This window comes from Vespula vulgaris, chromosome 9 (assembly GCF_905475345.1).
Source record: "Vespula vulgaris chromosome 9, iyVesVulg1.1, whole genome shotgun sequence".
In the NCBI taxonomy this organism is placed as follows: Eukaryota; Metazoa; Arthropoda; class Insecta; order Hymenoptera; family Vespidae; genus Vespula; species Vespula vulgaris.
The window spans coordinates 2,216,557-2,241,545 of NC_066594.1; the positions used below are offsets into that span (position 1 = coordinate 2,216,557).

At 38.0% G+C, this 24,989-nt stretch overlaps 1 protein-coding gene and 8 non-coding genes across 9 annotated transcripts; 6 read left to right on the forward strand and 3 right to left on the reverse strand.

Moving 5' to 3' along the window:
- The first annotated feature begins 3,493 nt into the window (after nucleotides 1-3,493).
- Nucleotides 3,494-3,565, forward strand: Trnaq-cug (transfer RNA glutamine (anticodon CUG)). The gene has a single exon. It is a non-coding gene; the product is annotated as a tRNA-Gln (tRNA).
- Nucleotides 3,566-3,689: 124 nt separating this feature from the next.
- On the forward strand, nucleotides 3,690-3,761 carry Trnaq-cug (transfer RNA glutamine (anticodon CUG)). Its single transcript has one exon. It is a non-coding gene; the product is annotated as a tRNA-Gln (tRNA).
- Nucleotides 3,762-3,850: 89 nt separating this feature from the next.
- On the forward strand, nucleotides 3,851-3,923 carry Trnaq-uug (transfer RNA glutamine (anticodon UUG)). Its single transcript has one exon. It is a non-coding gene; the product is annotated as a tRNA-Gln (tRNA).
- An 82-nt stretch (nucleotides 3,924-4,005) lies between these two features.
- On the forward strand, nucleotides 4,006-4,077 carry Trnaq-uug (transfer RNA glutamine (anticodon UUG)). Its single transcript has one exon. It is a non-coding gene; the product is annotated as a tRNA-Gln (tRNA).
- Nucleotides 4,078-4,172: 95 nt separating this feature from the next.
- Trnaq-uug (transfer RNA glutamine (anticodon UUG)) lies at nucleotides 4,173-4,244 on the forward strand. Its single transcript has one exon. It is a non-coding gene; the product is annotated as a tRNA-Gln (tRNA).
- An 84-nt stretch (nucleotides 4,245-4,328) lies between these two features.
- Trnaq-uug (transfer RNA glutamine (anticodon UUG)) lies at nucleotides 4,329-4,400 on the forward strand. Its single transcript has one exon. It is a non-coding gene; the product is annotated as a tRNA-Gln (tRNA).
- Nucleotides 4,401-4,748: 348 nt separating this feature from the next.
- Trnay-gua (transfer RNA tyrosine (anticodon GUA)) lies at nucleotides 4,749-4,838 on the reverse strand. The gene is given in 2 exon segments: nucleotides 4,749-4,784; nucleotides 4,802-4,838. It is a non-coding gene; the product is annotated as a tRNA-Tyr (tRNA).
- A 7,040-nt stretch (nucleotides 4,839-11,878) lies between these two features.
- On the reverse strand, nucleotides 11,879-11,950 carry Trnaq-uug (transfer RNA glutamine (anticodon UUG)). Its single transcript has one exon. It is a non-coding gene; the product is annotated as a tRNA-Gln (tRNA).
- An 8,597-nt stretch (nucleotides 11,951-20,547) lies between these two features.
- Nucleotides 20,548-22,362, reverse strand: LOC127066195 (uncharacterized). Its single transcript, XM_050999621.1, has 2 exons — nucleotides 21,476-22,362; nucleotides 20,548-20,833 (listed from the first exon to the last, which is right to left on the reverse strand). Exons 1-2 carry the CDS (start codon nucleotides 22,351-22,353, stop codon nucleotides 20,548-20,550), a joined length of 1,164 nt encoding a protein of 387 aa, XP_050855578.1. The 5' UTR covers nucleotides 22,354-22,362.
- Between the last annotated feature and the right edge of the window lie 2,627 nt (nucleotides 22,363-24,989).

Below are 24,989 nucleotides of genomic sequence, written 5' to 3' on the forward strand. Positions count from 1 at the left end.
AAAGAACTCTTTACACGTGACACTTAACGAGAATCTCATAATCTTGATAGGAACGTCTATCTTTATCTCCCTTATTTACCACCCTTCGTCTTCTCTCTATCTCTCTTTCTTCCTCTTCCTCTCACGCTTCGGTTCTCGCTTCTCTCTCGATGCCCAGTAAAATCCCTTTGAAGCTCGCCCATTGACGCTCGTGGTTTAATATTCCGTCACGAATATTAATGCCCTTCCTCGCCCAACGACTCCTTGTAAATCAGCAAAGCTCCATGCTGATGCACTTTTCGCTGCGGTTTTCCTGCGCATCTTCTCTCTCTTTCTCTCTCTTTCTCTCTCTCTCTTTCTCTCTCACTCTCTTTTTCTATATATCCTCTCACCCTATCTCTCTGTCTTTGTTTCTCTTTGTCTCCTCGCAGTAAGCGAGGACAGTAGCGCTGATTGAGAATAATGCGAGGTACCAATTACTCGTTCGCATAAAGAGGAATTCATTAACGAGAGAAAAGCGTCAGCGAGGCATCTCTTAAGCAACCGTCAACCTATACTACCTGCACGCGCCTTTTGTACATAGAAATGCATTTCTCTGACGAGTACTTACTTCCTATATTGTCCCTTTTCGTTTCCCGTTACTGCAAGTGCATTGCACGACAAAAAAACCCGGGAGGAACCGTTTCGAAATGTGATCAACCTTTGGATCATCCCATGAGGATTAACTATACGATAGAAAGAAAAAGAGAGAGAAAGACGAAAGGATTTATTCCATTACTCTCCTGCTAAATACTTACATCTCATTAAAAAGTTCGCAAAAGAAGAGTAAGAAAAAAAAAATAAAGAAAAAGAAAAACGAGGAAAAAGATTTTTTTGTTTAGAACTTTGTACGACGAGTAATTATATTTTCCTTGTCTCTCTCTTTCAATTCTTTCTTTTTTAATTTTTTAATTTGTCGTTCGATCAGCTTCGAAGTAATTTTTCTTTTCTTTCTTTCTCTTTTTATGTTTTTCTTTTTTATTTTTGAAACCTCCGTATATAAAAATATTTTTGTTCGGTTATATTCTTCAACTCAAATAGTTTATTTTTTGATATTATTGTAACGAAAGAAAAATATTTATTTCTGCTATATAAAAATATATATTCTGTTAATTATAATATATTCCGATACGACGTTTCTTTTTCTCTTTGATATAAACACCTTCAAAGAAATTTTTCGATGATAACATTTCTTACTGATTTATTTTATCAATCAAACGAAGTGTCACGTATCAACGACGACCTCTCACGACGCAAAGAGTTTAATTTTACATTACGTTGTTGTATCCCATTCGTTTCTCAAAAAATATATATCAAAAATATGAGAAAGCTAGACAGATAGATAGATAAAGAAAAAGAAAAAGAGAGATAGAAAGCAAAAAAGCTTCGAGCAAAAGCTCTTTGATCTACGAGGATATTTTCAACCCTCCATTTTTTCTTCTTTCTTTCTCTCCTTATTTTTTTCGTCGCGAGTAAATCAAATAATAGAATAAATTTCGTCGCTCCATCGTCGACGCTTATAAGCTGTTACGAGAGAATTCGCGTACATTCCTATGTTACTCCCACGGAGGAAATATAAAAAAAAAAAAAAAGAAAAAGAAGGAAGAGAAGAAAGGAAAGGAAAGGAAAGGAAAAGATAAAAAAAAGAGTAACAAAACAAGACGAAACAAAAAAAAATTGAGAAGAAAAAAAGAGAAAAGAAAGAGGAGCTCCTCTTTCGAGTCTCGATGTTCCGCCGAGCATGAAATAAGTGTACACACGAAATCCCCCGTGGCAAAGAGAGGGCCGTAAGACTTCTTCTTCGTGTTTCTTCGCGATGATAAAGCGAACGTGCTTTGCGAGCACACGAAGTACCTAGTACGTAGAATACAACGTGTACGTACATATACAAACGCGCGAACGCGCTCGCCCACACGCGCAAATATAAACTACCAAGCAACAATAAAGAAGAAACGCAAAGGGACGGAAAAGGAGATCGCACGGGAAACGCGAATCTTCTTTTCTTCTTCATCCGATCGAACTGCAAATATAAATCCCTCGTGCATGAGCCGTTATAAAACCATAAAGATATAATCGCGACTCGAAAAGGGCATACCTATGGATCTCAAAACTAACAAAACACGAACACTTTCTGTTTTTTTTTTCCTTTATTATTTCATTTTCTTTTTCTCCCTTTTTCTTTTTTTTTTTTTCATCAAACGAGTCATTCTACGTGATAAAATCGATATTATCATTTCTGTGGTTAGACTATTACTTAGATCGTTTAAATCAACAACGATTTATTTTACATTTCTCTAACATTATACATATGGTATTACTTCATTTTGAGAAACGATTTATTAACATTTATAAGAGAGTTTATTAATATTCGTAGAAAAATCGTCAGGATTTAAATCGAAGTAGAAAATAGAGCGATCTTCAAAGCAATGCATGAGAAATGAGAAAAAGCGATGTGCAGAAGATCTAATCATTCTGTTTTTTCTACAATCAACAAATTCGTACTAATTATATATAACACCAATATATACATATATAAATTTGCTTTCTATTTTTCTAAATATAAATATACATATCTATTTATTCACTTATCGAGAAACGATTTAATATCATCCGCAGGACAATCTAAACGTGTAAAGAAATTCTAAGTACGTAATCGTTCGATCCTCTCTCTAAAAACAAAAAAAGGATAAAAAAGAAGGGCAAGCGACAGAACCCCTGAAAAGGAGATAGGGCTAAAGTAGATTTAAGAGAAGGACACTTGCCTCGGCTTGCTGTCACTCGAGCTGACAGAATTTCCGCACCTATCGAGCGTGACCGGAGAAGAGGTGAGGAGGAGGGTTGAGGGTGAGGTAGGGTGAGTTAGATCCGATACGTACCGTCGTGTTTTTGAATCGTTTCATACAATGTTGGTGTGCAAGTGTCATGGGACTCCTGTCAGTCGTGGATCAGCGAAGCGTAAGAAAAAGCATTGTACGGAAAGTATAACCAGGAATGGAATCGAGGGTGTTACACGAATTCTAGCTATAGGAGGGTGCTACCCATTCTGTATAGTTGCTTCCTTATTTCTACGAGCTTGGTGGCTCGGACCAGTTCTTATTCGACGTCCGTCGCTCGGTTAGCAACACGTCAAATCGAAAGAATATGCTTTGACTTGAAATTAATTTGAGTGGTTTCCACATCCGTGCACTTTGTCACGATTTCGACCCCACCTTACGATTTTCTTTTCTTTAATTAATTGTTTTTCTCCCTCTTCACTACAACCCCCGTTTCTATATTTTCACCATATGGGTTACTCCTTTCGTTTGGTTTATTCGTTTTGTATTATTTTTCAAAATCGTACATCTTTGTTTTATTTTTAATTGAGTAATTATCTTTAATGTAGTAATCATCGTATGACATGTTAAATATCTCCATCTGATCGTACTTTATTAGTTGAAAAATTTTATTTGTTAAACGTAATATTTGTTAAACGTGAGGTTCCATGGTGTAATGGTCAGCACTCTGGACTCTGAATCCAGCGATCCGAGTTCAAATCTCGGTGGAATCTATGCTTTTGCGTTCTCGAATTATAAATAAAAAGAGAGGAAAATAAAATGATATAAAATAAAAAATATAAAAGATCGCCAAAGAGTATCTTTCTTATCGAATTCAATAAACATCCCCTATCGGAGGGTTCCATGGTGTAATGGCTAGCACTCTGGACTCTGAATCCAGCGATCCGAGTTCAAATCTCGGTGGGACCTGTTTTTGTTTGTGTTCATTTTTTATTTAATATAAAAAATGACAGATATAATCAATGAATTTAGAGTACAAATGTGTTTAACAATACACAGGTTCCATGGTGTAATGGGTCAGCACTCTGGACTTTGAATCCAGTGATCCGAGTTCGAATCTCGGTGGAACCTTCTTCATTTTAAATAATTATTTTGAAAAGATAAGATAAACAAATAAATAAAAATTTTGATTTAGAGTACTTTTATTCGTGTAGGTTCCATGGTGTAATGGTAAGCACTCTGGACTTTGAATCCAGCGATCCGAGTTCAAATCTCGGTGGAACCTAATATAACATTCTTTTTGTAAAATTTTTATTTTTAAAAATTGGAATTAAATAATCTCATGGGAAAATAAGAGTTATAGTAGCGGCTAGAATCGAAGGTTCCATGGTGTAATGGTGAGCACTCTGGACTTTGAATCCAGCGATCCGAGTTCAAATCTCGGTGGAACCTAAATTTTTTTATTTCGTTTATATATTATATCTAAAAATAAAGATTGTCTGTAATATTATCAAAAAAAGTTTATTGGTCACCGAAGGTTCCATGGTGTAATGGTTAGCACTCTGGACTTTGAATCCAGCGATCCGAGTTCAAATCTCGGTGGAACCTAAAACTTTCGGACATCAGCTTTTTTGCTCTTTCATTCAAACGCGAAAAGAATGAATTTTAAACGAGAAAAGTTTGTTGCGTTTACTTCTTCTGTCATCAGCAAAAATTCGTTTAGCTTTATATGCTGTAAAAGAAACTCTGCATAATTTTTAAACCAAGAAAAAGAGGAAAATAAATTTTTTTATTCTTACTTTTACTTAAAGTCAAAAATTTCTAGCTTACAAAGAAACTATTTATTTGTAAAAATTCTTTTTAACTTCTTCCATTACAGTAATGATATTATATTAAAAATTATTTAAACGATAAGATCTTTCAAACAAAATAAAAAAATGGTAATAAAAAAAAGTATCCTTCGAGCCGGATTCGAACCAGCGACCTATGGATGTCTCTTATAATTCCAACTACAGTCCACCGCTCTACCAACTGAGCTATCGAAGGTATTGAAGGACGTTTTTCAAATTATAATTATTAGATTACCTAATATATCATACATTTTCATATTTATTTATCAATACATTTAAACGTTTCCAAGAAATTCTATTACTCTTACTATATTTTTCTTAACATTAATAACATTCTGTTATACATGCTTCTCGATACAAGAAGTTTTTAATCACTAACAAATATATAATGAATACATTTAAATCAAAACATATTCTTACACGTCAAACTCGTTCGCATAATTTAAAAGACAAAATTTTAACGAATTTAAAAGAAAAATGATTTCGAATCCAATTTGTTTTTTCTATTAATTCATATAACGCAATATTTCCCATGGATTAGGATGCATTATACTTAACTCTAATTTATAATTTTATCGATTCTTATCCACATTTAATACTCTTTTTAAATGATCTTAGATAAACTGAGTGGTACGTGTCGTATTACGTCAAAAAATCTTACATACCTAACGTATCTCACCAATCACCATCAAAACGTCGTGGATGTTCTTGTTTCATAGCTTGATACAGTTTACATAAAACTATAAAGTTATGGTCGTAGTCGAAAAGAGCGAAGGATAGAAGGAACGTTAGATAAACCGATGGGGGTATGGGAGTTGGGATGGCCACTCGTAAACTCGATGGGATATTTTTACATGAAGTCATTAAAGTCGAGTTTTACTGCGAAACAAAGTACCTCTGCCTTACCCCTTCGTCCCTTCTTTTTCTTTTTTTTTTTCATAGCCTCCATCTAACCACCTACCCTCCTTCCTCCACTCTCTCGTTCACCACCTCACTCTTCATCCCTTCTACGTCCTACGTCCCTTCGCTTAATTACTCCTCATTGCCGAATTAAGGAGTTAGATCGCACTACGGTTTAATGAGAGACGAATGTTTAACGAGGGACACAGCCGCAACGCTTGCAAAATCTCAAGACAGTTTTCAGGGTGTTAAGAAATTCAACGAGATCGTCGATCCAAGACGAAGTATTAAAGGCAATGTGATATTTTTAAGATGTCTCGAGCACAGAGGCGATGGTCGGCCTTTTACTTTTTCAACATATTTCGTTTCATTCGAATTCCGACCATTTCGAAATAAATCTTTCCTGTTTCTTTCTTTTTCCTTTTTTTTTGCGTCTACATTTTACAATTTATTATTTAACTTGTATAATTTATAGTCATACGTATGACATATGAATTAGAAGAATATATATTATTATTATTATTATTTATTATTATTATTATTATCATTATTATTTGTATATCTCACGTCTTGTAGTTTTAAGAGGATCTGACGAATTTCGATCAAGTCACATACCATTTTATTTCTGCTGTAGTATTTTTTTGATCATTGCAGCTGTTTTTAAAATGACCTCTTTCTTCGATGTTTTGTACGTACTGCGTGTATGTAGTCATTTTTTTTTTTAAAGACATTGTGAGATTTTTCCTTATACCATTTTTATCATCATCATCATCATCATCATTGTTATTATCATTGCTATTACCATTTAATTCTATGATCTTATTTATTAGTTCAAATTCTTCTACTAAACTACGATCGACTCAAATTAACATGGTTCGCTGATCCACTTTCTCCCCTCTATTCTTCACATTACGGAATGTACACATTTATTGCAGCGTTTTTTCTCTTGATTTCTCGCATGCTCACGATGCCGAGAAAGATAAAACATGCGTGTGTTTACATTTAACATCTTGATTAATGAAGTCAAGCATGGTAAACTTGCGCATTTCACTTTTCAAGATCGTGTATAACTTACACGTACAATTTCTTCAATCATATAAGATCAATATCTTCAATTACGTTTACATATATAAACGAATCTTTTTCTTTGCTCGTAAAAACGTGACCATTAAAAAGTCGCCTCATTCTTCGTATTAAAAATAAAAAATAAATAAATAAAAAAGTAACGAAAAATATTACAAGTTAAAGAGACAAAGAAGGGAGTAGCTGCGTAACGCGATACATAAACCAAGGTGACGCAAGGACAAACAATTTTTAAGGGGCAGTTAAGTCGCGACATTGTATACGATGTAAGAGTGAAATACACCATTCATGGTAATCATTTCGATACCGGAAGATAGGCCATTTCCTGGCCTACAAAAACGACGACGTAGCGTCTCGAACGATTTCCCTTTCTTTCGTTCCTTTTTCTTTTTACGAAGGATCACCACCGAGGCTCCTTAGAATCCTTTTTACTATGGCGCTATACGCAAGTAAGTACTTTTGTCGAGGAATAATAATAAAAAAAAGAGGGAGGAAAGAAAAAAAAAAAAGAGAAAAGAAAAAATTCTGCGCGTCTTATTTAAACGTCGTCGGCCATCGACAGAGGAGGCACCTTTAAAAAGGAGAAACCCTAATAACGGCACTTTTACGATATAAGTTTTCGTAAAGAGTGGTGGTGGAGAAGGTGATGGTGGTGGTGGTGGTGGTAAAGAGGAGGTGGCGTTAGTGGTACCAAGCTATGAACGAACGACCCCGTAGGACGTAATAAAATGCATTATAATTGGCGTGACGCACGTAAATCTCGAATATCAGACTTTTACGAGTGCGTTGGCAAATTGGCCGAAGGCAGCCATACCTTCCGTAATTCTACCTTAAGATATGGAAAAGATTTTAGATAGGAGGGGAAGTTGTCACGTGGTATATGCTATTGATATTGAAGATTAAGAAGAAAAAGTTCGATGGGTTGGGTCCATAACGAACGATCGTTTCGTTCATAGACGATATTCCTATAAAACGTTTTATCGTAATATCGAGTGGGTAACGTAGTAATACCAAACGATTTTCAACGGATCGATGATGTAGCTCTTTGGAATGATATTATACATATATCCTACTTAAACTCTCTGATACTTTTACACGCGGTGGATGATACGACACGAAGTACTACGAATAAATGGAATAGTCGAGAGACAGAAAGAAAGAGAGAAAAAGAGAGAAAAAGAGAGAAAAAGAGAGAAAAAGAGAGAGAGAGACAGTTACTTATTTTATGTTTGGATTTGAGGAAATACTACGGCTATAAACTATGAGGATTCGAGTTATAACTACGAACCGGTATCGCATTTTATTTAATTGCGAGGCGCGAATAAGAAAATGGAGAGGGTGAGGAAGAGAGAAAGAGACAGAGAGGGGACGACTACGACGACGACGACAACGACTAGCACGCATAATATTATTTATTGCCAAAGTGCGTAGTTAAAGTTGTTTAATGTCTCGAAAGCGAATTCGTTCGCAAAATTAAACGCGATAAAATGTTTGTTATCCAATCGAGGGCTGTCTCTTAATGCTTTCTTCTCCTCTCTTTCTCTCTTTCTCTCTCTCTTTGTCTATCTATTTCTTACTTCCCTCAAATTCTACAGAAAGCTACTCTGTTCGCGCATTATCTCTCTCGCATAAGCTTCGAAGACAGACGAGAAGGATAGGTTTACGGCAATGAGGAGTAGGTATTCGTTCGAGATAATTGTAGGAAGCGAGCTTTCACGGGAAATTCGGGAAAGACATACATAGTTAGGTACTATATTCGCCAAAGTAAAAGCTCGACGTTGCCGATCGGCTAAGCTCCGCCGCGGGAGTTTAAAGGCCGATAAATTCCGTTAGCTCGAGGTATAAATCTGTTTAATTTAACGCTACGTTATTTTTACGGTTACCGTTACTTGCCGGTAAGAGATGAACGCATTCGTTGTTTAGTATTCCCTACGAACGATCGAACGTATACGTATAAACATTACATAAAAGAGATACGTACGTATGTATATATGTATATTGGAAGTGTCTCGAAAATATTTTTATGATGGTATATCAACTTGCTAATAATACTTTTGTAAAAATGAAGAAAATATTCTTGTCGACAGGACGACTCTCGAAGGATGCATCTTTCTTTTTCCTTTTTTTTTTCTATACACTATCAAAAAAGAGTGAAAGGGAGAGAGAGAAAGAGAGAGAGAGAGAGATAGAAGATGGCTCACGCGACTCTAGATTACACGTTTCGTCATTACCGAGGGTATTTTATCGTTCGTCTGAGTTATGGGGTTCCGCTCGTTAACCGGAAAGTTCCAGAGGATCGTCTCTCTCTCTCTCAAATTTAAATTGAGAAAGTATTTTACGAGCGCGCGAGAGTTTCACGGTAGCGTTGTCACATCTTGATGAACTTCCGGTAACGATCGTAGGAAAATGTTCTTCTTGGCTTAGGTCGACGTCGTCTACCTACCATCGTCGTCTGTCTTCGTCTATTAGACGTTACTTCTCACCGATAGTCGTCGTTTCGTCGAAATCCATGAAATTAGAACTCGGAACGATCAATGAACGACTTTAGCTAAATTAACTATTGTATATATACCATTCAATAATTTCATTTTCCTTTATTGTTTACGATTATCGTCGATTAATCTTGACATTCCATATGGTTCCACACACACACACACATATATGTATATATATGTATATGTATATTCTCGTATATATTTCTTTTCTTTTTTGATTGCCATCTCACTCATTAAGTTTTATTACACTAATATAAGTTTTCTCGACAATAATATTCGAACGAAATATCCGCCAGTATTATCTATCATCATGGATCATTGTATCGATAATTATGAACGATAGATCAGAGAACGTAGTAGTTTGTCAGAGGTGCGATAAACGAGATACGAGACGGCATAAATGTTCGCTATTAAAACCACGTACCTCTTCCTATATTCTAGAGAGTGAGGTAACGGAAATAACAAAAAAAAAGAAAAAAATAGGAAAAAGGGGAAAAAAATAGAGAAAAAAAAGTGCAAATAGATAACTGCAAAAAGGAGAGAATAGACAATAGGAGGCACGAGAGAGTGGTATTCGCATCTAAAATGGATGAGCTCAACAGCAAAAGCATTTATCTTCGAGCTTTGCATGCTTTTCCCTATCGCTTTTGTTCCATCTGGCTCGTTAGACTTCTCTCTTTTTCTTTTCTCTTTTTTTCTTCTTCTTCGTCCTCTTTCTCCTTCTCTTTCTCTTTCTCTTACTATTTCTTTTTCGTACGTTCGTCCATTCGTGCGTTTTCACGAGAGGGCATCATCCGATATTCAGCGACACGAGCAAAACTAAGAAAAAAATGAAACTAGAAAAATTATCAGAGAGAAAAGAGGAAAGGAGGAACGAAAAATATGTGAAAGATTTACGTACTTACGTACTTACGTATTTACATACTTACGTATTTACACCTGACGGTTCGTTCGTACCTTCCGTCGTCTCGACGGAATCGTAAAGGTTCTCTTTATGTACCTCATCGTCGTCGTAGTCGTCGTTGTTGTCGTTGTCGTCGTTGCTCCTACGAAACGGCCAAAGGATAAACCTGGTTGGAAGCATTTGCCAAGCACAGATTACGATAAACTCGCGAGAATATAGCCACTGCATCCTTTACCACGTTCCTTTCTCTCTCCTTCTTTCTCTTTCTAACACATATACACACATATGCATATATACTCTTTCTCTATCTTGCTTCCTCTCTTTCAAATCGATTTTCCAAAGTACACCTACAGAGTCGACGTTCATGCGCCCAGAGACGACTGAGTGTCATGCAAATGAGATCATGTGAATCTGTCGAGAAAGGAAGATACTTACGATCTTACATCTTGTAATTAGAATTCGCTGACGAGAAAGAGTATTATCAACTTTTAAATTATTCGTCTGCGTTACGATTTTTTCGTTATCATCGTCAAATCAATTTTTATCATTATAAACGAACGATTATCGATAATGATAATATCAGCAGTGTTATATTTATTAGAACGTTACGTTAATAATAATTTATATAGTATAATTAATTGTTATGGTTTATTGTTATAATCATTATCGATGATAATATTAATATTTATCAAGACATTCGATTTGTTTGCATGTAGGAGGTAGATCGTTAATAAATGACGATAATCTTTCGTGAATAAATAAACGAGAATGATATTGGTATAATTATATCGATAATACATTTTAAAAACAACCGATCTTATCCTATCTTGTAAAAGATTTCTATCTCTCTTTCTCTCTTTCTCTCACTTTCTTTCACATTCGCGTTGTCTCACTGATGAGTTTCTATTTCTTTTCTTTTTTTTTTCTTCCCAATCACCGGTAGTATCGCGCGTCACGCCATAATTTTGTGTTAAAACGCAAAGAGAGAGCGAATGCGACCAGGTGCAACAGCGGGTAGTAAAAGTCAATGCGTCGTGCGACCGATCGAAGATAAGTGTTTGACGAACGAAGCCATTGCGTTTCGTGAAAGTGCTTTCGACGATGGAGATAGATCGTGGAAATAGATCTCTCCTAAATTGTCTCTTATTATAGATATGTACATACGTTGTTAGTATACATGTATTATGAAATATAAATGCGTATAATATGTGCATACATGTGCATATATATATATATATATATATATATATATATATACATATATAGAGAATGAGATCGTGTTGTCACGATTCGAGACGTTATTTGGAATTTCGCAATTAGAGATTAGCCTATACCGCGATCAGTCTGCACGCAGACACATGGCTTACGTAACATCAACTTATCTAATCGACAATGACTAGTTCTATCGTATTATCGTAAATTATTAAATAAATTAATTCGACTTTCTATCGAGAATAATGGGTATGCTATTTATTTTGTAAGCTTCAGTATTTCTATTAATATCTTGTTGGTCAGTACTTATAATAAAATTTAAATGACGCAATCACTGGCACATCATTATTTATATCGGTCAAAATATTTATATATAACGAGCATTTATTTTATAATATACTTGTCGTTGATTAGTTAAAATACTGATTAAGATACTGAAATAAATAAAAGTGGAGATGTATCTTTAGATCCATCGTTGCTCAAGACAAATTATTTCGACACGAGCGTAGTGGTCATTACCATTTATTTCATTAAAAAAAAATATATATATAAATTATTTACTACTCAGAAATTGTTACGATTATTTATTAACGTTCTTCGTTCGATTTTCTAACGAAAAAGAAGAAAAAAAAATATGTCAGAAGGTCCCACCGAGATTTGAACTCGGATCGCTGGATTCAAAGTCCAGAGTGCTAACCATTACACCATGGGACCTCGATGATATACCTTTTCAAGATTATCTACATTAATAGAAGATTATCGATTTTATTATTCAATTATATGTTTCATTATTATTTTTCAATTATATATTATTATTAATCATAAAATCGAAATTATGTTTATCCTCGATTAATCTTAAAATTTCTTACGTTCTTCTTACGTCGTTTAATAAATCCAGAAAGAAAATATTATTTATTTACTTAAAATTTCATACGTCAATTTTCAATCATCATTAGAGAAAGAGAGGGAAGGGAGAGAGAAAGAGAGAGAGAAACAATTTATTAAAAGATCATAGAATATCAACAAAGCGTTACGTATACAATAGACGACAACACGTCTAAGTACTCGTTCGGTGTCCCACCTCTAAAGACGGCTATTTGTGAGAAGTTCAGTGATGCGTGTTAGACACTCCTTTCGACCCTCGATAGAAAAAGAAAAAGACAAGCCCTCGAACAATTTCGCGAGCGTCGTCCCGAAATCGGAAGAAGAAAAAGGAGTGGGAAGGAATGGAGAGGGGTGCGAGCGGTATAAATTCATGCCGCCCCTTCTAAATAGGGACATAGATTTCGAAAGGATCGACAGGGCAACAGAGAAAGAGTTCCTACACGTTCGGTTTAGGAACCCTTCCCTTCATTTCATTCACTGTGTAACTTTCTCTATCTTTCTCTTATTACTCAAGCGAGAACCGTGTCAACCCTTAATTGAACGGAAGCCGGCAATAAATATTATGTTACTATTTTTTTTTCCTCTCGTCAATGTGGGACCCGATTTTATAATGGCCACCATGGAGAAACTTTTACGGAAGCGGATGTGCAATCGGTGTGACATGTGCTCTTTCGGTCTCGCTACGAATTTATTTTCTATATCGTTTTACAACCGGATCATTGTATTATATACCGTTACGTTTAAGATAGAAAGAAAAAGAGAAAGAGGGAGAGAGAGAGAGAGAGAGAGAGAGAGAGAGAGGATATCACGAACGATTAAGCCAAACGCGAGGGGGAGAAAAATTAATATCGAGTACCACCCTGGGACTCGAAAGTTTAATCGTCACCCTCCCCACGTTACTTCGTATACCGGATCTATCGTTTCAAAATCGTTGTAATTGAGGCGAGCTAATAGCTCGTTCGACCGTAAAGAAAAAAGCATCAAAAATATATTCCCAATACGCGAGATTTTCGTCACGTATCGAGTAATTATTTTAATTGCTTGTTATCGTTATTCGTTATATAAAAAAGAAAAAAAAGGAAAGAAAAATGAAACGACGATACAAATTAATTATTAGATTGGTGCGAAAATAATTGTGGTTTTTATCATTTACAGAGGACAATTATTTTCGCATAGAAGCAATGAATTATATTCTCGATTTAAAAGAATAATAATTATATCCATAATGCTTTCTTATTTTCCCTTATCGTTTAAGATTATCGAAACGAGATCGATGTCTTGAGCCGTGACTTCCGGTCTCTCTCTCTCTCTCTCTCTCTCTCTCTCTCTCTGTCTCTGTCTTTCTTTCTCTCTCTTTCTCTCTCTTCGATAATTAGAAACGGGCCTCTTCTCCTATAATAACAATAATGGCGCGTGCTACAGCAGTACGGCCCCGGGGGCAGCTCGTTTGACATCAAAGTGACGCCCCCTGCTGTCGGTATGCATCGGGGTACGACTAATGAGATTCACTTTACAGTTTACCCCTCTCGCGAAACGCCGACGACTCTACAACACCACCATCACCATCACCATCACCATCACCACCACTAACACAGACGTCGTTCACCACTTTTCGATCATTTTGATCATTTCAACGATAGGCGAACCTTGCGATGCTTCGCGCGCCCTTCCTTTCAATCTCTCTCTCTCTTTCTCTTTTCTGCCTTTTGATACGCCGCAGTACGTATGTACTGTCGTCCTTTGTCGCAATACCGACCCTTTTCCCTTTGAATATGTTTTATAAATTCGTTGAATTTAAAAATCCCTACCTTCGTCCGACCCTTTCTCTTCTTCTCTTCTCTTTTTTTTTCTCTCTCTTTTTCTTTTCTTTACACTCCCACTCGGAGCGATCGTTGCTCCTTTCCGATTAATTACAAATGAAAAGAAAAGAAAAAGGAGACCACCCGCCTTGTCCCATACGCATTATGGTATATACCCATATGGTATATCTATTTAAACGAACGCGATACTCTATTATCTTATAATTCTTTATTAATTTTCTTTTATATTTAGGATCGTAGGAAAGAAAGGAAAAAAAGAAGAAACAAAAAGGGAAAGACATAGAGAGGAAAAAAAGCAGGAGAAAAGATAGAAGAGAAAATTGCGAATATAGTAGTTGCGAAACGAAACGAGACGTACGTACGTACGTACGTATTGTACGTTTTAATAAACGGGACCGAACTCTTTGACACCTTGAAATTACTCTTTCGAAAATGACCCTTGTAGAACGGCGAACAATAGGTACCTAGATGGTTAATAAAGGCTTCAGTTGGATTAAAGATTGATATCACATAAACCAGGGGAGGCATGAATTATCTATCGAGCCATACCTATTGCCCACGACCATATTCGTTGGCATACGTCTCTCTTCGTATTTTCCTCGTCCTCTTAATTGGATCGATTCAACCTCTCTTTTCCTCTCTCTCTGTCTGTCTATCTCTTTTCTTCTCTCTGTCTGTCCGTCTCTCTCTCTCTCTCTCTCTCTTTCTCTTATTCTCCCTTCGAGCAATTTCAACCTATACCACACTCTACATTTATAATCTCTAATTTACCTTGTAAGGCCTAATGATCTCTAATGTATGCACGTTGCTCGTGTCTTGTCGACGAGTAGTTTGCACGACCCTCGGTATGGTCGTGCCTTCGTGCGATATACACTTTGTCAGAGAAAAGCAGTAAACCAAGAAGATAGTCCATCGAAGTTAAATAGGAAATTATAAATTATAGAGAAGATAGTGTATCACTGGTGGATGTAATATTTCCCAAGACTATATATCATTAATATCGTTAATAAATTTGATGATATCGATTCATTCTCCTATCATTTTCTTTGATGGTCTTTAATAATTAATACAATAGTAACAATGTTAATGACAATTATATTATTAGAAAATTTAATGTATTAATGAAAATAATATATCGGCATTAGGTTTTATTTTCTCGTACGTATCATTGCGCACATGCACAAGCGTATGCGCGAATATACACGTAAACATTTTAAACGTTAATTCTTATCGTCGTGTTCATTTATTAGGCATGCATTTAGGTCAGCGATCGCGATGCAACGTGGAATCGCGTTTATGTGCAAACGCATTAAGTAACCCCTATGCCGCCACGTGGCTGACTCGCGCTTACCGAACGTTGAGTTTTAAAACGTACGCAAGGAAAAGGGACGAGGGACGTCGTGCCGTCAAGAAGACGACGAGGCGGAAGAGGAAAAAGAAATAGGAGAGGGGAGAGAAGGGAGATGGGGACACTAGTCACTTCAAAAGTTCGTATGTAAGTGTATATGTGTAACGTTGATGTATGAAAGGTTCAACCAACCGACACGAATTAACATTGGAAAATAAAAGAGCTTGTGTGCATGTGTGTGTATGTGCTCGCATACATGCTCGTCACGCCTGTTGGTAAAATGGCCCGTGACTAACGTAACTACTTTCAGCAGCTACTCGATTTATAAGAAAAAATCTAATAATCGTTTGTTTCGATAGGAAGTCTTTTGGATCGATCAAATTATTGGTATGTCTTATTGATTCATTTTTTAATTAAATTTTTCTATTACTAATTTTGTTAGCTTACTAAAACGTTAAAATAATTAAAATATAAAGAAATATATATATATATATTAAACAAACATATCGATTTAGATATTTACAACAATAAGATCAAGGGCACGTTTTATTCTTTTATTCTGAATATCAGAGTAAACAAAAGCTCGTTTTCGGTACGTGAACTTGGCACGATCTTGTTAGTATTCCATTGGAATATTTTTGCGCAGGTCAGTTCTGAGACGAACTCATCAACGAGAAAGTATATAAGAAAGAGAGAAAACGGGACAGAGAACAGACAGAGAGAGAGAGAGAGAGAAAGAAAGAGAGAGAGAGCGCGCGCGAGAGAGAAAAACGAAGATAGAGAACACCGTTCGTAAAAACATTCAACGAGAATGAACGGGGGTCGATAAATTTTCTCGCACTCGAAGTAAAGTCGAATAAGAACGATTCTCAAGCGGAAGTTCCGGCTGGGTGCGAGCATTCTCAATACACGTGCGCGTTCGACCGGATTTTACGTGCATGCGTGCGTGCCTGCACGAGTGAGTGAGTGAGTGAGTGAGTGAGTAAGTGAGTGCGTGCCTGCGTGCGTGCGTTTACGCGTGCGACTTGCCGTACACGTGCTCCAAAGAGGTCGGACTTTTATATCTTAAAATCTGCATCGGTTCTTCTTCCCCTTTTCACTATCTCTCTCTCTCTTTCTTTCTCTCTTTTTTACTATTATTACACACTCTTGGTTCGTCTCTCTCTTTCTTTTACTCTCTTTCTTTATTATTACTACGTACTCTTCGTTCATCTCTCTCTCTCTCTCTCTCTGTTTTTCTTTCGTCGTTGTGGTCGTTCTCGTCGTTGCATCGGCTAAAGTTGAAGGAGCAGATGCCACGATGCGGGCGTTATCTGCCGATGGCATCTACATGGTCACGCCCATTTTAGATCATTACTCTAGTTGGCGGTTATCATTTCACTTTTGCTGCCTCTCAGGCCCCGGATAATGGACGAGCGTGGAAGGAACATTGTCAGGAAGGGAGAGTTCCGACCCTCTTCTCGTTTCTTCGTTTTTCTCATTCTCTTTCTCTCTCTCTCTCTCTCTCTTTCTGTTTCTTTCTCTTTATCTTCATTTCTCTCTCTTATCCATTCTCACACGTTCAGTATGTACCACCCGCCGTGCAATTGTGTCAACTTTAATGCTTTTTCGCTCTTACAGTGAACTACATCGAAAGATGAAGAGAAAGATAAAGGAGAGAAAGAGAAGGAGAGAGAAAGAAAATCTCACCCTTTCCAGCTTCAATTTTACTCCTTCACAGTTCGTCGATCTTCAAGATCGAATCGAAGCAGACGTTCGCCAAAGTTTTGGCACTCCAACTGTGTGATCTAAAATGAAACGCTTCGCACGAGCAAACCTGTAAAGAGTACTTTTCCTAAACGATCCTTTAAAATCTTGAAGAACACGTCCGAGTGTTAGTCGCAAGATTCAAGGAGATTATTTCCTTTTCTTTTCTTTTCTCTCTTTTTTTTAGAGAGAAAGAGAGAGGAGAGAGAGAGTCGAGATAAAAATATCTTAAAGTGAATACCTACTTCTTTACTATTTCAACGTTTCACGAATTTCATGCACTATACATACGAGCTATCTAATCGAATACTATCGTTTACGTTACAGGTAAGTAGTCTACCCTTTTCGAGAAGGTTCAAGTTCGCCACGATGGTCATTCTAGTTGTCGTTCTCTTCGTCGTCGTCGTCGTGCGTGATAAATCGTTGGATCGGCCAGGGTAGATTCTTGTAATTTTAGATTACACTTCGTTGCCCGTTGTGGCGAGCTACGGTTAACGCATGGCCGAAGCACCGAACCCCCTTTCGGCCATCACGGAGTATCTTGTCCAGAAGGGTTAGATTAGATACGTCGTTCACTTCGGGCCGTATATCTGTTCGACCCTGTCTTTCCATCGCTATGCTCTCGGCCAAGTTCGTGAGAGCGGGTGAACACACACACAAAGATACACGAACACTCACACATTAACCATCTGTATTCTATCGGAAGCTATACGCGTGCATCTATCGACCATGCGTGTCGGTATACCTACATATATGAGAATGTGAGAATGTATGGGTGAGAGATAGAGAGAGAGAGAGAGAGAGAGAATACGCTCCGGTGAGTTACGGGGCTGCGGACAGAGTGATGCATTGCCGTGGAACCGAGAAGGACCAGATATCCCGCGGGAATCGAACGAGGAACCCTTACACCTCACACCATTACGTTCCCGTGACAGAAACTGCCTGAATTATTGGAATATCGACGCCAGCGGGCATTAAATGCTTCAATTAGGATTATTATCGTAATTTATTCGAATTATAACGTTTATTGATGTTACTTCGTTAAACGATTTACTACTTTCTAATAATTGATTTATGTCCAAATTTTTATATATATATATATATGTGTGTGTGTGTGTGTGTGTGTGTGCGTATGCGTATGTGTGTGCGTGTGCGTGTGCGTGTGCGTGTATGTGTGTGTGTGTTATGTCTTTACTATCTCGAAAAATTGGAAAATCTCATGTTTGATTAATGTAAATATATATTTTACAGATATATTTCATATGAAGAGGAATATCATACGGAGCAAAATCTTCCCTGTGCAAGACAACTGATGAGGGACATTTCAAATCAAAAACATTTCTTCGAATGGAATTATATACTGATCTTCCTATACATTCACCGGAATGCAGCCACAACAATCAACAATATGCACTATGAAGACATTCATTATAGTAATATGCCATAAATAATATTACATATTTGTAAATAGTTCATAAGGAAAATATTATATCGATAGTTATAAGCTGTTAGGAAGCATGTTGTGAACAAGCACCGAACTTCGTATGTAATAAATAATAGTAACTTAGAAAGATCAATTGTTTACAATAAAATATAAGAAGATCGGAATTTGTTAACAGCAGAAATATACCGTATTATATTGTATTACACTGCATTATACTATCGCATAATTTCTACAATAGAAAAAAACATTTTAATAAGTGTACAATAATATGTATGAATCTACTATGTATTACACACAAAAACGAAAATAAACACAATCAAGTTGAAAAGAAATCAAGTGTATTCAATTAAAACCCTACAAAAACTCAAACGATAACCTCTCCTTTCAAAAATAATGACCAAATAAAAAAATCTTCCCAACTTCGATATACTTAATAAGATGCCCATAAGTGTAGTACGTGAATCATTCAAACAACAGATGAAACACATACAACAGTAGGAGATAGAAAACCGTAAAGAAAACAAAAATACCAATGACAGGTAAGGTAATAGTCCATTATGAGAAAATATAAAATATTTGTTCCGCTGAAATTTTCTCCGCAAATCAGGATTTGTATCAGGATCATAGGAACTACGAGGAAGTGGCACGTTCATCCCCGCCAATACCAGGAAGCGTAACCTCCCTTTCTGAGTAAATACAAAGGATTGGTTCCGCGGAATTTTTCTCCGCAAATCAGGATTTGTATCAGGATCATAGGAACTACGAGGAAGTGGCACGTTCATCCCCGCCAATACCAGGAAGCGTAAACGCCCTTTCTTAGTAAATACAAAGGATTGGTTCCGCGGAATTTTTCTCCGCAAATCAGGATTTGTATCAGGATCATAGGAACTACGAGGAAGTGGCACGTTCATCCCCGCCAATACCAGGAAGCGTAACCTCCCTTCCTGAGTAAATACAAACGATTGGTTCCGCGGAATTTTTCTCCGCAAATCAGGATTTGTATCAGGATCATAGGAACTACGAGGAAGTGGCACGTTCATCCCCGCCAATACCAGGAAGCGTAAACGCCCTTTCTTAGTAAATACAAAGGATTCGTTCCGCGGAATTTTTCTCCGCAAATCAGGATTTGTATCAGGATCATAGGAACTACGAGGAAGTGGCACGTTCATCCCCGCCAATACCAGGAAGCGTAAACGCCCTTTCTTAGTAAATACAAAGGATTGGTTCCGCGGAATTTTTCTCCGCAAATCAGGATTTGTATCAGGATCATAGGAACTACGAGGAAGTGGCACGTTCATCCCCGCCAATACCAGGAAGCGTAACCTCCCTTTCTGAGTAAATACAAAGGATTGGTTCCGCGGAATTTTTCTCCGCAAATCAGGATTTGTATCAGGATCATAGGAACTACGAGGAAGTGGCACGTTCATCCCCGCCAATACCAGGAAGCGTAAACGCCCTTTCTTAGTAAATACAAAGGATTGGTTCCGCGGAATTTTTCTCCGCAAATCAGGATTTGTATCAGGATCATAGGAACTACGAGGAAGTGGCACGTTCATCCCCGCCAATACCAGGAAGCGTAACCTCCCTTCCTGAGTAAATACAAACGATTGGTTCCGCGGAATTTTTCTCCGCAAATCAGGATTTGTATCAGGATCATAGGAACTACGAGGAAGTGGCACGTTCATCCCCGCCAATACCAGGAAGCGTAAACGCCCTTTCTTAGTAAATACAAAGGATTCGTTCCGCGGAATTTTTCTCCGCAAATCAGGATTTGTATCAGGATCATAGGAACTACGAGGAAGTGGCACGTTCATCCCCGCCAATACCAGGAAGCGTAAACGCCCTTTCTTAGTAAATACAAAGGATTGGTTCCGCGGAATTTTTCTCCGCAAATCAGGATTTGTATCAGGATCATAGGAACTACGAGGAAGTGGCACGTTCATCCCCGCCAATACCAGGAAGCGTAACCTCCCTTCCTGAGTAAATACAAACGATTGGTTCCGCGGAATTTTTCTCCGCAAATCAGGATTTGTATCAGGATCATAGGAACTACGAGGAAGTGGCACGTTCATCCCCGCCAATACCAGGAAGCGTAAACGCCTTTCTGAGTAAATACAAACGATTGGTTCTGCGGAATTTTTCTCCGCAAATCAGGATTTGTATCAGGATCATAGGAACTACGAGGAAGTGGCACGTTCATCCCCGCCAATACCAGGAAGCGTAAACGCCCTTTCTTAGTAAATACAAAGGATTGGTTCCGCGGAATTTTTCTCCGCAAATCAGGATTTGTATCAGGATCATAGGAACTACGAGGAAGTGGCACGTTCATCCCCGCCAATACCAGGAAGCGTAACCTCCCTTCCTGAGTAAATACAAACGATTGGTTCCGCGGAATTTTTCTCCGCAAATCAGGATTTGTATCAGGATCATAGGAACTACGAGGAAGTGGCACGTTCATCCCCGCCAATACCAGGAAGCGTAAACGCCTTTCTGAGTAAATACAAACGATTGGTTCTGCGGAATTTTTCTCCGCAAATCAGGATTTGTATCAGGATCATAGGAACTACGAGGAAGTGGCACGTTCATCCCCGCCAATACCAGGAAGCGTAAACGCCCTTTCCTAGTAAATACAAAGGATTGGTTCCGCGGAATTTTTCTCCGCAAATCAGGATTTGTATCAGGATCATAGGAACTACGAGGAAGTGGCACGTTCATCCCCGCCAATACCAGGAAGCGTAAACGCCTTTCTGAGTAAATACAAACGATTGGTTCTGCGGAATTTTTCTCCGCAAATCAGGATTTGTATCAGGATCATAGGAACTACGAGGACGTGGCACGTTCATCCCCGCCAATACCAGGAAGCGTAACCTCCCTTCCTGAGTAAATACAAACGATTGGTTCTGCGGAATTTTTCTCCGCAAATCAGGATTTGTATCAGGATCATAGGAACTACGAGGAAGTGGCACGTTCATCCCGCCAATACCAGGAAGCGTAACCTCCCTTTCTGAGTAAATACAAAGGATTGGTTCCGCGGAATTTTTCTCCGCAAATCAGGATTTGTATCAGGATCATAGGAACTACGAGGAAGTGGCACGTTCATCCCCGCCAATACCAGGAAGCGTAAACGCCCTTTCTTAGTAAATACAAAGGATTGGTTCCGCGGAATTTTTCTCCGCAAATCAGGATTTGTATCAGGATCATAGGAACTACGAGGAAGTGGCACGTTCATCCCCGCCAATACCAGGAAGCGTAAACGCCCTTTCTTAGTAAATACAAAGGATTGGTTCCGCGGAATTTTTCTCCGCAAATCAGGATTTGTATCAGGATCATAGGAACTACGAGGAAGTGGCACGTTCATCCCCGCCAATACCAGGAAGCGTAAACGCCCTTTCTTAGTAAATACAAAGGATTGGTTCCGCGGAATTTTTCTCCGCAAATCAGGATTTGTATCAGGATCATAGGAACTACGAGGAAGTGGCACGTTCATCCCCGCCAATACCAGGAAGCGTAACCTCCCTTTCTGAGTAAATACAAAGGATTGGTTCCGCGGAATTTTTCTCCGCAAATCAGGATTTGTATCAGGATCATAGGAACTACGAGGAAGTGGCACGTTCATCCCCGCCAATACCAGGAAGCGTAAACGCCCTTTCTTAGTAAATACAAAGGATTGGTTCCGCGGAATTTTTCTCCGCAAATCAGGATTTGTATCAGGATCATAGGAACTACGAGGAAGTGGCACGTTCATCCCCGCCAATACCAGGAAGCGTAACCTCCCTTCCTGAGTAAATACAAACGATTGGTTCCGCGGAATTTTTCTCCGCAAATCAGGATTTGTATCAGGATCATAGGAACTACGAGGAAGTGGCACGTTCATCCCCGCCAATACCAGGAAGCGTAAACGCCTTTCTGAGTAAATACAAACGATTGGTTCTGCGGAATTTTTCTCCGCAAATCAGGATTTGTATCAGGATCATAGGAACTACGAGGAAGTGGCACGTTCATCCCCGCCAATACCAGGAAGCGTAAACGCCCTTTCCTAGTAAATACAAAGGATTGGTTCCGCGGAATTTTTCTCCGCAAATCAGGATTTGTATCAGGATCATAGGAACTACGAGGAAGTGGCACGTTCATCCCCGCCAATACCAGGAAGCGTAAACGCCTTTCTGAGTAAATACAAACGATTGGTTCTGCGGAATTTTTCTCCGCAAATCAGGATTTGTATCAGTATCATAGGAACTACGAGGAAGTGGCACGTTCATCCCGCCAATACCAGGAAGCGTAAACGCCCTTTCTTAGTAAATACAAAGGATTGGTTCCGCGGAATTTTTCTCCGCAAATCAGGATTTGTATCAGGATCATAGGAACTACGAGGAAGTGGCACGTTCATCCCCGCCAATACCAGGAAGCGTAACCTCCCTTCCTGAGTAAATACAAACGATTGGTTCTCCGGAATTTTTCTCCGCAAATCAGGATTTGTATCAGGATCATAGGAACTACGAGGAAGTGGCACGTTCATCCCCGCCAATACCAGGAAGCGTAAACGCCCTTTCTGAGTAAATACAAAGGATTGGTTCCGCGGAATTTTTCTCCGCAAATCAGGATTTGTATCAGGATCATATGAACTACGAAGAAGTGGCACGCTGAATCCCGCCAATAACAGAGAGCGCATGCGCCTCTTTTAGAAAATACAAACTATTGGTTCCGCGAAAATTTTCTCGGCAAATCAGGATTTGTATCCGGGTCACATGAACGACGAGGAAGTGGCACGTTTAATTCCGCCTATACCAAAAAGCGTATACGCCCTTTTTAAGTTAATACAGACGATTGGGTCCGTGGAAATTCTTTGGACAAATCATTATTTGTAATAACGTATTTGTTATATGTGGAATTTGTTGTGATGTTGGTTAGGTTCAATAAATGGCACATTCAATTCTTTTCAAGAGAAATATTTATTGTTATTTTGTTTGTTTATATATACATTTTGTTTGATACTTATTCGGATATTTACTAACTAATTAGCGAAACAATAAAATACATTATTATATAATTTGAACATATATAATTTAATAGTATGTTACATATTGTAAATTTATTTCTATTTATTTAGAATTGATAGCGACATGTCGTTGTGGTTCTATATTCTGTTTCCAGGATGTCCCCATCTTCTATGATTCATATCGCTGCATTCATTCGTTTCATAGTCTTCTTCTGAGAACTTTGTTTCATACTTCTCTTTGTTTTCTTACTTCGACGTAGCTTCTATATCCTGTTGTATATTTTCTTTTTCATCCCTATTGGTTATATCGTGTAAACATCTCGATTCCAATTTGATTATGTTGAGATTCTTCTGGTCAACCTATAACAGAAAATTATATTAATTTTACTTTTCGTATTCGTGTAATTTATTTTCTATTGTATTTAGAAAAAAGAATCATTGACTGATTCTCTTTCCTTTATTCCTTGATGACACAATATTAATCCCTGCTTTTTAATATTATTAGGACATTCTCTGTATATGTTTGTGTGTATGGATATTCGATTTACTCTTAACCGTTTATAAATTTTTTGATTATTCCGTATTTTTCATCTCGTCGTCCCTCGTCTCGTAGAATACTAAAAGCACAGCGCGAATTTGCTTTATAGAAGGTAGTAAAGGGCTTCGCTCTAGTAATAAAATAAAAGGAGAAATATACGGCAGGCGAACGGCAGGCATCGATATCGGTCTTGCTAATGCAGATAAAGTACATAAAGCTCCAAAGGCTATGCGGATTCGTGGCGCGAGCCGAGAGTTTCACTCGGTTTGCGTTATGCCACAGTAAAACTGTCCACGGTAAAATACACGGGGGAGTCATAGTCCGTAGGGGTAAACGTTATTGTTGCACCATATAAATCGCGCTTGATCGCGGAGGAGTATGGATCGTATATCAAAACTACTGCCGTACCGTCCTGGCAATTTGTGGCCTGTAATAGAAGCGAGGGAGAGAGCAAAAGAGAGAAAGAGAGAAAGAGAGAAAAAGAGAAGGAGATAAAAGGAATGAGAAAGAACGTCCAACAAAATTATTATCCAGAAAATACGTATAACATAAACGAAATATTCTCCTACCTCTTTCGAAGCTCGTTTCCTTTTTTAACAACGACCGGTCAACTCTATCTTTTACTTCTTCCTTTTTAGAACGAGTGAACGTGCGAACGACAAGGAGTGTCCAAAGATCTTCCCAATGATTACGGCTTATATATTTCCATCCTCGTAATAAATTTGCGGCGTCGAAATGAAAGAGAGCCAAATGGTGAACGTCATACTTACTTATCGTGCGAGCCGATCGTATTCAAAACGAATTCGGACGTACTTTTGTGTTGAAAAGCGAATGAAAACTTATCACCGGCAAATCAATCCATCCCCCTCGCGTTCTATTTCTTTTGAAATTTCAACTTCGATTACGATCGATTTGATCTTTTGTTTTGCCCACCGTCCATCGAATCATTTTTCTCAAGGGATCTTCTTTTTGGCGG